The sequence below is a fragment of the Dromiciops gliroides genome, chromosome 1 (assembly GCF_019393635.1).
Source record: "Dromiciops gliroides isolate mDroGli1 chromosome 1, mDroGli1.pri, whole genome shotgun sequence".
In the NCBI taxonomy this organism is placed as follows: domain Eukaryota; kingdom Metazoa; phylum Chordata; class Mammalia; order Microbiotheria; family Microbiotheriidae; genus Dromiciops; species Dromiciops gliroides.
The window spans coordinates 100,344,334-100,359,676 of NC_057861.1; the positions used below are offsets into that span (position 1 = coordinate 100,344,334).

The window sequence follows — 15,343 nt, forward strand, 5'->3', positions numbered from 1 at the left end:
GAGACTAAAAAGAGAAATAAAAATAAAAAATGCATTCTTTCATACACACCAAGCTCTTCCACTTGTTCCCATATCACTAGTAGGAAAGGAAACAATCATTGGGAATATATGTAGCTTATATACTCTGGGTAACCTATGCTGTTATAAGGCACCACACCAACTAAAACACATCTCTGCTCCTGAATCTGTCAGTTGATGCTTCCTCAAAGGTCTACTGTTGTTTACTGATGAACTGTTTTCTCCACTGATCAATATGCTGCTTTCTTTACGGAGTTTCAAGTTGCTAGTGTTTCCTGTCCAGCAATCTTTTCTTCATAGCAGTCATTTTCTGGTTAATCATTATTAAATTCCTACTAACTTCCAGGCATTGTGCTAAGCACTGAGGACTCAAAGAAAGGCCCACCCTCAAGAACCTCATAATGTAATGCCAATGTGTTTCCCGTGCTTTCAATATTTTGTGGAAAATTTTATACTCATTCAGATTCCATGTAAATCCTTGCTCATTGAAGTCTTCCTAATTGTAAAGGGACTTCTAGTATTCTGGCAGGACTTAGATTTAACCAGAACTTTTTTGTGGATGTCTTTTGGAGGGCTGCAATCATAACACCAGTGATTTCAGTCCTCAAATTGAAAGCTTCAATCTGAAAAGACAGAATAATTTTTCCTGTGCCCAAATCACCAGTAAAGTGTTAGTGATTGATGGGAACACAGCAAATTGTCTTTGGGGGTTCAGCAGGAGGAGGTTGATTCACATAAAGAAACATTTTTCCCTCTTTATTCCAGAAAACAGCCAGGAAATATTCTGTCCTCAATGGTCACAAAATGCTTTGTAAAATTGTGGCCAATCACAACACTTAACTTCCAAGTAGCGTCTATGTCTGTGAATAGTTAGCTTGGAAATAATTTCAGGTCCATTGTGCATTTGACACAAATCCCAAACTTACTGTAAAGAAAAAGCAGCACAGTGCCATTATATAATTTTATTTTCTCACAGTGTGATATTTCTTATGTTAAACAATTAGCCTTCATCTCCTCTTATTAAAATGTACATTCTGCAGCTAATGTTAACTACCTAATACAGTGAACATTATCCAGATTTATGTTTTCCTATTCTCCCATCCACCCTCTTTCATCTTTTTTATATGTCCAGATTCTATCATTTTGTATATTTCCAAAGGAACATGTATTTAGAACTAGGACCTTAGAGGTCACTTAGGTAGGTTAATGTCAGCCAAAGTCATACAGCCAATCAATGGTGAAGTCAGGAGTAGATTCTCTACTCCTAGTTTTGTACCTCTTTCATTCACTTACTCTTCTTGAACATATGCCATCTTTCTGTACTATAAATTCTTTGAAAACAAGTATTTTTGTCCTAGGACATCAGGGTGGTACAGAGGATAGAGTCCTGGACCAGTAGTCAGGAAGGCTCATCTTCTTTTCTTTTCTCTTTTTTTTTAATGTGGGGCAATGAAGGTTAAGTGACTTGCCCAGGGTTACACAGCTAGTGTCAAATGTCTGAGGCCAGGTTTGAACTCAGGTCCTCCTGAATCCAGGATCGGTGGGTGCTTTATCCACTGCACCACCTAGCTGCCCCCAGGAAGACTCATCTTCTTAACTTCAAATCTGGCTTCAGACACTGGCTGTGTGACCCTGGGAAAGTCATTTAATCTTTCTTGCCTCTATGTCCTTATCTGTACAAGGAGTTAAAAGAGGAAATGGCAAACCACTCCAGTATCTTTGCCAAGAAAACCCCAAATGAAACCACAGTCAAACATGACAAAAACTACTGGCAACTAGCATGTATTTAGAGTATTGCTTACAAAGTGATTTACATATTATCTCATTTGATCCTCACAACAACCCTGAGGGGTAAGTGCTATTCTTAGCCCCATTTTTATAGATGAGCAAACTGAGACAAATGGAGATTAAGTGACTTGCCCAAGGTCACACAACTACTAAGTTTATCTAAGGCAAGATATGAACTTAATTCTTCCTGACTCCACATCTAACACTCTTATCCACTGGACCACCTGGATGCCTCTTATATCTATTTTTATCTTCTCCACTAGCTAGATCAGTGTTCTGTATATAGAGTGTACTATAAAAAGATAAGAAAATCTCAAAGTTAGGAGCGACATTAGACCATACATGAGTAAGAAATCCTTTCTACAATGTGGTAATCTTATCTCCCTTTGAAAACCTCCAATGATGAAGCAGAATTACAGAATTAATCTGGGAGGGACTTTAGCAGCCATCTAGTCCAATTTACCTCGAAAGAAGTATTCCCAAAACAGCATTCTTTTTTTTTTAGTGAGGCAATTGGGGTTAAGTGACTTGCCCAGGGTCACACAGCTAGTAAGTGTTAAGTGTCTGAGGCCGGATTTGAAGTCAGGTACTCCTGACTCCAGGGCCGGTGCTCTATCCACTGCGCCATCTAGCTGCCCCCCAAAACAGCATTCTTTATAAGCAGTCATTCAGTCTCAAGTAGAAGACCTGTTTTTGGTTTGGGAGGCAATTTGGGTTAAATGACTTGTCCAGGGTCACACAACTAGTAAGTGTCTGAGCTCAAATTTGAACTCACGTCCTCCTGACTCCAGGGCTGATGCTGTATCCACTGAGTCACTTATCTGCCCCTCAAGTAGAAGACCTTAAACAAAAAGATCATCACCTCTCAAGGCAGGTCATTATATTTGGGGACAGCTCTTACTGTTAAAACTTTGTCTTTACGGGGACAGCTAGATGGCGCAGTGGTAAAGCACCGGCCCTGGATTCAGGAGTACCTGAGTTCAAATCCGGCCTCAGACACTTGACACTTACTAGCTGTGTGACCCTGGGCAAGTCACTTAACCCTCATTGCCCTGCAAAAAAAACCAAAAAAACAAAACAAAACAAAACAAAAACTTTGTCTTTACTTCAGTCTTTGCAGCTTTGACCCATTGATACTGGTTTTCCCTTCTGAGACCAAATAGAAGTCTAATCTTTCTTTCTTTCTTTCTTTCTTTCTTTCTTTCTTTCTTTCTTTCTTTCTTTCTTTCTTTTTTTTTTGGGGGGGGGTGAGGCAATTGGGGTTAAATGACTTGCCCACAGTCACACAGCTAGTAAATGTTAAGTGTCTGATTCGAGATTTGAACTCAGGTCCTCCTGAATCCAGGGCCAGTGCTCTATGCACTGCACCATCTAGCTGCCCCAAGTCTAATCTTTCTTAAAGACAGTTGGCATGTCCCTCCTGAATCTTCTCTTCTCCGTGTCAAACATTCCCAATTTCTTCAACAGATCTTCATATGAAATAGGCTCAGGGCCCATCATGGTTGGTCTCCTCTAGGCACTCTCCAAATTGGCAACATTCCTCCTAAATTAGTGTGCTTTTAACAGAATTGAACACAGTGTACCAGATTGGGTCCAACCAAGGACTATAACCTCCTCTTCCTAGAAGCTATGACTTTCTTAAAATTTCAAGTCGAAAATCTGCCTCAATCAATCAATGACCAAATGGAGGATTTAAGTTTGGGGCTTTCTTAGGCACATGTTATGTGCCAGTAACCTATGAGGTGTTGGGAATGCAAATACAAAGATTAGACACTCTCTTACCCTCAGGGAGCCCTCTACTTTCCATCTGTATCTCAGATTGGTTTCTACTCCATGCTCTTCCTGGGGGTAAGGGGATGACTTATACTCTTGTGATCATACTGTTTAACTCAGCCTTGAATACTCAACACCTTCCCCACCCTTTTTGCTTTCTCTCCCCTGTGACTGGAAGACTACTGGGTAGCTCACTAAACTCATTCCAAAACTTGCCTTTAAAGAGGTCAGGATATGGACTTTCAGCTATCTCCATTTTTTTTTTAGAGGCCATCAGGTTAAATGACTTGCCCAGGGTCACACAGCTAATAAGTGTCTGGGGCTGGATTTGAACTCAGGTCCTCCTGATTCTGGGGCTCTCCATTTTCTATTTGCAGCTATGCTTGGTTAGAACAAAATGTCCCATGCTTCCTCGTCTCCATTGCCAACTTCCTTTTGTGTGCTGTCTTCCCCCATGAGAATATGAGCTCCTTGAGGGCAGCATCTGTCTTTCTTTTTCTAATTTGTGTCCCCAGCCTTTTGCACAGTGCCTGGCACACAGTAGGTGTTTAGTAAATGTTTATTAAATTGAATCTAATTGAAGGAGTTTAATTTCTATTAGGAAAATACAACATGTTCACGGATAAGTAAACATGGAATAAATATAGAGTGAATGGAGGACAGAATGGGAACTAAAAAGAGGTGCAGTGGATAGATCATCAGGTCTAGACTCTGGAAGATCTGAGTTCAAATCCAGTCTCAGACACTCACTAGCTTGTGACCCTAAGCAAATCATTTAAATTCTGTTTGCCTTAATCCACTGGAGATGGAAATGGTGAACGATTTCAGTATCTTTGCCAAGAAAACCCCCAAGAGGGTCATGAAGAGTTGGACATGTTTGAACAATAACAAATGGTTTTAGGGCAGTTAGGTGGTTTAGTGGATAGAGTGCCAGGCCTGGAGTCAGGAAGACTCATCTCCCTGAGTTTAAATCTGACCCCAGATACATATTAGATCTGTGACCCTGGGTAAGTATCTTAACCCTATTTGCCTCAGTTTCTTCATCCACAAATGAGTTGAAGAAGGAAATGTCAAACCTCTCTAGTATCTCTGCCAAGAAAACCTCAATTGGGGTCACAGAGTCAAGACAGGACTGAAACAACTCAACAGCAACAACACAATAGTCCAGACAAGAGGGCTTGGACTAAGGAGATAGCAATGAAAGTGGAAAGAAGGGAACAGATCCATTATAATTTGACTGATCATAACTCATTTTACTTTCTGAAGCTAGATAAAGAAATTCTAATACTTCTTCCCTTTGAGAGACACTGTGGCATGATGCAAACGGAGTTGTATTTGAAAGTCAAGAAAGGCCTAGGTTTAAATCTTGTTTCTGACATTTGCTATCTGTGGGGAAGTCACTTAATCTCTCTTGAGCTTTATTTCCTCATCTTTAAAATGGGTATAGTACCTATAGTACTTCCCTCCTCAGAGCTATGGTTAAGATTAAATGAGATTATTTATGTAAAGTACCATCTAAAGCTTCAAGTCTATCTCAAGGTCAACTGCTGTTATTTCTATGTGAAAGCCTTCAAATACTCAGAGATGACTATTATATCATAACATTATGGGAAGAAAATTTTTTTTAAAAACCTGAGTCTAGAGTCAGAGAATCTGAATTCAAATTCAGCTTCTGTTATGTACTCTCATGTTCTCTTTAAGAAGTCACTTAACCTTTACAACCTCATTTTCCTCATCTGTATTATGAATGAACTAAACTAAGTGATAGTTAACAATCCCTGTTATTTCTAAATCCCTGATCTGACTCTTCTAAGGGGAAGCAACTGGTGATCTTTTGTTTTTCAATCATGTCTGACTCTTCATGCCCCCATTTTGTATTTTCTCAGCAAAGATATTAGAGTTGTTTGGCATTTCCTTCTCCAACTCATTTTAGAGATGAGAAATGGAGGCAAACAGGGTTAAGTGACTTTACTGGGGTCATAGAGCTTTTAAGTGTCTGAGCCCAGATTTGAACTTGGGGAGATATGTCTTCCTGACTCCAGCCCTGGGACTCTATATATTGCACCACCTAGCTGCTCCAGCCACTGGTGTCACAGTGGTTAGAGTGCTGGGCTTAGAGTTAGGGAGATCTAAATTCAAATCTGTCCTGACCCTAACTGGTCGTGTGACCTTGGGCAAGTCATTTAACCTGTTTGCCTTAGTTTCCTCAACTATAAAAGTAGGAATAATAATAGCACCTGTCTTGCAGAGTTATTGTGAAGATCAACTAAGATAATATATGTAAAAAGCACTTACCACAGAGCCTGTCACATAGTACATGCAGTATAAATGTTTATACCCCTCTCCCCTCTAAGTATTCTCTTTTATAGATTAGACAGACTTAGTTGCTTCACCCTATCATTATATGCCAACGTTTCGAGTGCCCATACCTTTCTGGCCTGTCTCCTCTTCATTTTTTGGATGTATGAGTAAATGAATTAATGTAGGATGCTTTGATTATGAATACAGTTTTAGTTCATCATAGTTTTAGGGCTAAAATGTACCTTAAAGACCATCCAATTTAACCCACACCCCACCCTTTTTACAGCTGAGGAAACTGATGCCAAGAGAGAATAAATGATTTGCCCAAGATCACCTAAGTACCAATAACCAGACCAGGACTTAAGCCCAGGTCTCCTGACTCTGAATTCAGCACTGTTTCTACTGAATATCCAAGGTTTCCATTCACTAATTTTTATTCCACTGTCTCTGTCTGTCTTTTCCAGGCATATCACCTGTTATGTGCTATTTATATTTCCATTCTCCCTTGTCCTGACAAAAACACAGTGAAGATCCAATTTCTTATCATTCCTCATTTTCACATGTTCCCCAACTCTTAAGCAGGACTTCAGCAGCTCACAGATGCTGAGGATGTGTTTCTTACCTTCCTAATGTATATATGTGTTGACTTTTCTGAACAGGTATGTTAGGTCAAGGACAAAGCACGATGTTGACATGCGCATAGGCATCCATTCTGGATCAGTGCTCTGTGGAGTGTTGGGTCTCCGGAAGTGGCAGTTTGATGTTTGGTCCTGGGACGTGGACATCGCCAATAAGCTAGAATCAGGTGGAATCCCTGGGTAAGCTGTCCAATGAGCCTCACTCATGCTTTAATTTTTATCCTTGCCTTGAAATTCAAACATACAAAATGGATAGCCACAACTTTGAAAAATTTTCTCATTTAGAGGCATACAATAGGCATTTAATATTATGCTTGTTGACCTGATTACCTTGAATGACCTGTAAGTAGAACTGGTCTCCAGTCATGTCTGTTGAAACCAATTAGCCACAAAATAAAGACATGTTAAAAAATGTTAAAAATCAAATTTTCACATAAAGGATCTCCATGGTCCTTGGTTTGGTAGTCAGATGCCAATTGTCCTTTCAGACACTTAGCCTGATGTATCTGGGTTTGTGACTTTGGCTTCTGGGCATTAGGTGGGAACAAGGAGTTCTGGAATATTTTTTGCCTTTGACAAGATCTGTATGCCTCCATTCAATTCCTTGCTACACACCTAGATTTCTTCCTCTGCTTAAGTATTCTTGGCAGGCTTTTATATCTGAATAGCATAAACCTCTCACCCTTTTACTCACCTGATATATACCATTTATTTTACTGTACTCCATAATGGATTGGATTCAGAGTGTACTTTACACTTTGAGTGGCTCATTTGAAATGTACTGCATAAATACAGCATTTTATTTTTTTGTGCCTAAAGGCACCATCGGGCCAGCAAATTATCTGAAAAATTGTTCCTAAATGGTATTTCATGGCTCACTGGAATATGTAGGGCTGCTATATTTGTTCCAGCACTTACTATTATGCCAGGCACCGTGCTAATTAGTGGAGAATACCAAAAAAAGCCAAAACAATCCCTGCCCTCAAGAATCTATAATCTAATGAAATTTACAAACTCATTCCTGGGGTGATAGGGAAAAGTTTCAAAACAGGTAGCAACTTTGAGAGACAGCCTGGCTCTTATTGGAGTTACCTGAACTCCCACTCTAGGGAGTCATTCATATATATATACATATAAATAAACATAAACATATGCATATACATGCACATCTATACATCTATATGTATGTATATGTATGTTTATATATGTATCTATGGATATGTGTGTAGGTATATGTATGTGTATATACCTATATGTACATATATATTGTGTGTGTTTATATATGCACATGTATGTATACATGTGTGTATGTATATATGTTTATGTAGGTATATTATATATACCTACATATATATGTCTGTATCTCTGTGCATCTGCACCTATGTCTGTCTCTATATGAATATATGCATATATACATATAGAGAGACAGACACACACACACACACACACACACATAGAAGTGTGCTAGATCCAGCTCAAACTAGCCTTTGAGAGCCCATTGCTAAATTTTTAGTATGGATTTATACTTAGGAAATCAGCAAGTGTTACAGATCACACTTTGATTTGTTGTTTCGTTGATCATTTAGATCAGGGATCAGCAAACTAAAGCCTTGGGTCTAAATACATCCCTTGCCCTGTTTCTGGCCTTTGAACTAATAATTATTAAAACAGGATGAGGGAGCTTTAGTTTGCTTACTCCTGGTTTAGACACAAGAAGAAAGTGATGAAGAACATAATTAATAAATGCAGATTAAACTTAAAAGTGTGATTTGTGTACTTTTTTTTCAGAGTCAATTGTTAAACATTTATCTAGCACCAGCACCAAATCACACACCAGGCACCTGAGATAGGGAGAGACAGACGTACCGTAATTGCCCACCAGCTGCCTTCCCACAAACAGTTCACCGAAGAAATACACAAGAGATATTGGTGTAAAAGGGTATCGCTAGGAGCCCCCCTACAGTCAGGCTGAACCCTTCCCCAATCCCCCAAAGATTTACTTGGGTCTGATCACCTCTTTTCTATTATGTAAATTCTTCTCAGAGGCAATAGAATTGTGCCCAGTTCATTCTCATTAGTAATACTAACTGTCCTTTTTTTCTCCTCCAGTGACTCAGCTACATGCTGCCTTGACATGCCAAAGTGACATTATAGCTACTTGTTAACTAGCTCTCTGGGCCTCTGGTGGGGTTCCCCTAGCTCTAGTGCTAACAAGTAATGGAATTTGATATTTAATTGAGTTTCTGGATAATTAAAAGTTGACCAAACATCCCCTTTTTCTTTCAATCATTTTGTTAGACATCTTCATCAACTGCATTAGTTTACTTGACTACCAGAGTGAAAAAAAAATAAAAAGCTAGAAGGCAAAGCTGTTGGGGATATTCCTGAGATGACTGGATGACCTCTGGAACCTTTGTCCAACCCACAAATTCTGATAGTCTGATCACAGAATGAGTAGTGTTACTTGGTCTTTCTTGGATGATTAAGAATGATACACTCCCTGATCATTGTTCTCCACATCACCTTTCAGGTGTGGAATACATGTAAGAATTGACCCTTTATTTTTGTACAGCCCCGTGGCATTTACCATGATATTCCAAGAGAAAAGCAACATTCCCTGGCCCAGAGCCTATGTATCCTACAAAACTCAACTGTCCAGTTCTAATTGGAGTCTCTTTGAAATGGAGTCTCCAGAGTACTATACTTTGTTACCTCGTCCTAGAGGGGATTATTAGGAGTGGCTCATTTAAAGTCGTAGTTGGAGCATGGAGTATTCCAGTTAATAAAGCATTTGGTTTGACAGCTGCCTTGTCAACCGGAGGAATTAGGATTATAGAGGATTAGTGCTGGTTTTGTGGAGGGCTTAAGAGAAATTCTTTCTTGTCACTTTCTAGCCATACAGACAGGGCCCAGAGATGACTGATTTTCAGAAAACTGAATTACGGTGAGATCCACCAGACTAAGACCATAATGAGCACAAGTTAGCATTTCAAATAATAGAAGAAGGATCTTATGAGTACAACTAAGAGCCAAAAGTTTGGGATTGTCCCATCTAGGAAAAGCTAGTCAGTGCAGAACAGTTTTTCTGTACTGAATAATCCTGCTTTTCTTCTTAAACAACTTTCAAGATAATAAAAATGGACAAAAATTGGCAATATGTGAAAAACATCCTACCTTATGGTTATAAAACATTCTCATATGGGAAGAGTGGAAAACTTTGTATTTATGTAGGAATAAAAGGGGAAGAAGAAGAGGGACTAAGAAAAAGGACTTGAAGTTTGAAGTTCAGGAAGCCCATTTTGGGGGTCCTCATATACATTTCATGGCTGTCGTTGGCTCATCCATTGCTAGTACACACCATTTTAGGGAAGGTGAAAATTTCAAAGTCACAGGCCCAGATCCACTTCACTTTATGGAATTCTGGGGCACAGAACATCCACTATATCTTTGACTCAAGAATTTTTTTCAAAAAGGGGCAAGAGCAAGTAGAGGTTTGATGACTTCCTTTCTAGGGAAGGAAGTAAAAAAAAGGGGAGGGAATAAAAGGGGTGATATTCATATTGGCTAATAAACCAAAACGCAATCTATATTGGACTTCATTTTACTTTTTATTAATCTTCATTTGCTTCTCTAGGATGATCAATATATTAATTCTTCACAACAATGGAAACTTAAATTCCAATTCAATTCAGCTCCACAAACATCTTTTCAGGGCCAATTACCTACCAAAGGCTAGGAAACCAAAAACAAAATGAAACAGTGTTTGCCATCAATGGGTATACAATCTAGCAGGAGGGAAGAGACGTATACCTATGAAATCCTATTAAATATGACAGAGGCACAGTAGAGAACAAATACGTGACCTAAGAGATTTCAGGAGGGGAGGGATCAACAAAAGCTTCCTTCCTCTTAAACATATCTGTGCAAGTCTTATACATCTTGTATATGTCTGTACAGCCCAAAGGAGTGACTTAATCTTACAGCGAAGTCATTTACACAGACAATCAAAATAATTCAGGCTGTCAACTCTTCTCTGGAACTAGGATTCTGCAGTGTCTTGAAGACCTATTGCATATTACTTTAATAACATCCTAGATAGGAAGTAGGAATAAACCAAAGTGGTCTGAAAGATTTAATTTACCTGATAGTATAAATTCATTTATTCAGTTCTTGACTATTTAAATTCTGTTTGATTCATTAAATATTTACTGTGTTACCACTATTTGCAAAGCAGTATACTAAGTACTGTGAAGGGGAGAGATGATTTACAAAAATGAATAAGACACAGTCACCACTCTCATGAAACCTTCTAGAAGAGTATGGTGGTGGAGATAAAACAACAGGCATTCAAAACATTAGAGAAAAAGGTTTTGTTATGCTGGACCACTGGTTATAGTTTAATTAGTTAACTAACTAATGAGTTGAGGTCCCCTCCCTCTTGGCCTCTACCTATTATAATTCCTAGGACTCTTCTAGACTGAATGCAAATACCCCTGATTATAGGACATCTTTCTTGCCCCACCCTCCCCCATCCCAGCTCTCCAAATGGTTTGGTATATGTTTTATATTTACATATCCTCCTAGATGTCATTTAGCTTTCATTTCTTCATATCTCCTATACCTAGAATACAGTAGGTACTTAATAAACACTCCAACCAAATTGCAGTGAGGACATTTGAATGAAGGAACAAGAAGCCATAATTGGGCTCAGCATATGAGAACATTCTGATAACTATGACGATCTAGTACTAGAAATGGACTGCCTCTGAAGGAAGTGAGGTCCCCATCATTAGTGGTTGTCACCAGGTGCTGGGAATTAGCAGGTAATTAATACAGTGAGAGAACATTTTCTTGCCAGGGGATGGTGAACAGATTAATACCATGGTTCTGTCATAATGTTCCCATTCCAAAAATCAAGGTAGCCAAACTAAAAAGCTGTCCCAAGGCTAAAATACACTAACCCGCCCCAGATGTAGCATATTGAGGAAACTAGGCAGTCAAATATAATTTGAACCTGGGCACAAGAAGACTAAAACAACAGTCAGGGACTTGGAGGTCGAGAAAACATCATGGAAGGCAAAGCACAGAGTTTAGTCATGGCTTTAAATTTGAAGTCAGAGGACTTGAGTTCAATTTCCCATCTTTCCACTTACTACCCACAGTAATTTGGGCAAATCACTTGATGTCTGTGGGCCTTACTTTCCTCGCCTGTAAAATTAATTGGCTAGGCTAGATGAATTCTAAGTCCATTTCAGCTCTAAGTGTGTCTTTTTTTCTTCTTGTAGAATGAATGTTACAGGTACATCCTCATTTGGCTATGAGCAACTCAGTTGTGGCCTTAGACAAGTACTCCCCCAACTGGGGATAGCTGTATTGTCCACCTTTGACTTCTCTGCTGCTGTCAGGCATGCTCCAGCTACAGTAGTCTAAGTCTAACTTCCTGTCTAAGTTCCTTTGACCTTTGGTAATCACAAGGGTTCCCTCTGAGACATCTGCACTATCTCTTAATAGCTCTGATTGGGTAGGAATCATCTCATGACATAGAAAAATAATCACTCTCTCTTTTAGATTCCTTAAAACGCTACTTAAATTTAAAAACATTAGTCATATTAGCTCTAAAGGCTTAGGGACCTAAGAGACCAACATGGAAGTTACATAGAGCTTCATGTAATAATGCTGCAGTTCAACAAAGGATGAATGAAAAAAGTTACAAAAGCCTTCTTTCTACTTATGTTGTACCTATAAAGTGACTGATTCTATAAGGCAGCTAGGTGGTGCAGTGGATAGAGCACTGGCCCTGAAGTTGGGAGGACCTCAGTTTAAATCTCAACTTAGACACTTACCACCTATGTGACCCTGGGCAAGTCACTTAACCCCAATTGCCTTATCTGTGGTCATGTCGTCCTAATATATATCTTGCCACTGGACCCAAATGGCTCTGGAGGACAGAGTGAAGTTGCACGGCCCTCCCTCACTTAAATCCAATTCACTGCAAGTTATGATATTACCCTGATGTCACCATCCTCTTCAAGAATGAAGGACAGGGGCAGCTGGATGGCGCAGTGGATAGAGCACCGGCCCTGGAGTCAGGAGTACCTGAGTTCAGATCCGGCCTCAGACACTTAACACTTACTAGCTGTGTGACCCTGGGCAAGTCACTTAACCCCCATTGCCCCGCAAAAAAAAAAAAAAAAAAAAAAAAAAAAAAAAAAAAAAAAAGAATGAAGGACAAACAACAACAAGAGCTTGTATAAAAATCAATATCAGTACCTAGAAGTTACATTTCATCAATATGACTCATTTTGTTAAACTACCCAGGGTCTATCACTCTGTTACATACAAGATTATATTCCTTTTACTTTTCAAGGGTAGGATTTGGCCCCTTATATGTGACACCTACTTTTTGATCCTTTCTCCTTCCTTAGCTTTCCTGACAATGAACTCTTCTGGTTCTCCTCCTACCTCTGTGACCACCTTCTTCCAAGCAGAGTTATGTCAATAATGTTCACACCCAAGGCAAGTTTCACAAAGGGTTCTTTGAATGGAGAGCCCCAGACATTTTGATGATACTGGTAGAGCTGCTATGAGAAGTAGGGAGATCAAGGGGTCAGGCCCCGATCTAGGAAGAATTCACCTAGAGTGAGATCCCACAGACTGAAGACATTCTCTGGTACTTTCCTGTCTAAACTAACTAGGTGCTAATGAGATGCCGAGCTTATTTGTTTCTATGTTACTGAAAGACTGAACAAGTTGTCAGTGACCCCTCTAAATTTCTGTGCCCCAGAAAAATTCCTGGGCATCTCACTACTGGTTTGTCTTCCTCCTCCCACAAGTATGGGAGTTCTTAAACTTTTTTGTGTCCTGGACCTCTTTAGTACTCTGGTAAAGCCTTTGGACCCTTCATTGTTCAGAATGATTTTTTAAAGGAATATATGTGTGTGTATTTATATATATATATATGTGTGTGTGTGTGTGTGTGTGTGTGTGTGTGTGTGTATACATATATATGTGTGTGTGTATAACAATTATTTTGATTGCCTTTGTTTTGTATATATGTACGTGTATATACACATACATATATACAAAACAAAGGCAATCAAAATAATTGTTCAAACTTTTTTTTAAGGAAAAACTAGTTCTTTGTCCCCAGATTAAGAATCCTGTGTAGTAATACATGTGGGTGTTGCCTAGGCTTTTTCCTTGGCCCTCTTCTCTCTCTTCAACTCTCTCCCTTAATCGCATCCTTTCCAATGTCTACACTTAACTCCTCTGTGTAGAGAGAACTCCGAGATCTATATCTTGGCCTCTATTGAAAGGGATACCCAAAACTGGAGCCGCAAAGAAGAATTAATTGTGGAAAATAGCATGGCATAATGTATCAAGTCTTAAATAGACTTGAGTTAAAAAATACATGGATCAAAATCATGCCTTTGGAGTTTACTATGTGTGACCATAGGGAAGTCATTTACACATTCTGAGCCTCAGGATTTATATCTATAAAGTGAAATAATACCTTCAGGACCTGCCTCACAAGCTTGTTGTGAGGATTAAATTGGATAACCTAAGGTACTGTGGAAAGGGCTATAAATTTCATTATTATTGTCAGATATCTTCCCTCAGCATCACACAGTCTCAGAGCTAGAAGGGACCTTCAATATCTATCACCCTAAAATCTTTCAGATGTACCCCCTCCTCTCATCTGTTGCTGTCATCACCTTGGGGTAGGGCCTCACCACCCCAGCCTGAGTTATTGCAATGACCTGATCTCTTGACCTCATCTCTCCCCACTCTAGGACATCTTCCAATCATCAGCCCTTCTAAAGTACATGTCTGGCCATGTTAGCTCCTCTTTATTCAACTCCAGTGGCTTCCTATGACCTGCAGGATCAAATATAAAATCTTCTGCTTCACTTATAAAGCCCTTTATAACCTGTTCATTTTCCTACCTTTCTGATTGTCTCACACCTTACTCCCCTCCACATGTTCTCAAATCTAGTTTTCTACCAGCAGCTCCCCATATCTGGAATGTTCTCCCTCTTCATCTCCACCTCCTCTCTTCCCTGGCTTACATAAAATTTCACCTAAAGTCCCACCTTGTGCTAGAGGTCTTTCTTAATCCCCCTTTAATGCTTTCTTTCTAAGACCACCCCTAATGTATCTTATATATACCTTCGCTCATACATAATTGTGTTCTTCATTAAACTGTGAGGTAGCACTGTCTTTTTGGGGGCGGTGGGGGTACCTCTCTTTTATCAACAATGCTTAGTATGGTGCCCACAACATAGCAGGCACTTAATAAATGTTAAATGTCTGACTGACTTGAGAGATCATCTAGGGCAACAGTTACCTGAACAAGAATCCTCTCTAATACACACTGAGCAAGAGGTCATTGAATTTGTACTTGATGATCTCTTGTGACAGGACATCTACTACTTCATGAAGCAGCCTATTTAAATTTTGAAGAGCTCTGCTTCTTAGGTAGCTTTCTATTATACTGAGCAAAAATCTCCTCTTCTACTGCACAGATGTGGTATGGTCCTAAAAAAATACAAGGCCTACCCCATACCAGAATAATAACAGATATTTATATAGCACTTTAAAATTTGCAAAACCCTTTACATATATCATTTAAACTTCTCAACTATCCTATGAGGTATCTAATAGAGGTGTTATGATTACCATTTTATAGATGTGGAAACTGAGACTGAGTGAGGTTAAGGCATTTTGCTCATGGTCACATAACTGATGTGTCAGGGGTGGGATCAGAACCAAGGACTAAATTTGAAGTCCACCTCTTTGTCCTCTACATCTTGCTGCTTCTCAAA

The 15,343-nt window shown here is 39.3% G+C and overlaps 1 protein-coding gene across 2 annotated transcripts in view; it reads left to right on the forward strand.

Annotated features, from left to right (window-relative positions):
* ADCY8 (adenylate cyclase 8) overlaps positions 1-15,343 on the forward strand; it is a 373,977-nt gene that overhangs the window by 198,336 nt on the left and 160,298 nt on the right. For both annotated transcript variants that reach the window (XM_043978000.1, XM_043978001.1), the window contains exon 6: positions 6,540-6,698. In XM_043978000.1, the coding sequence (XP_043833935.1) occupies positions 6,540-6,698 (159 nt within the window). The remainder of the gene's footprint in view (positions 1-6,539; positions 6,699-15,343) is intronic.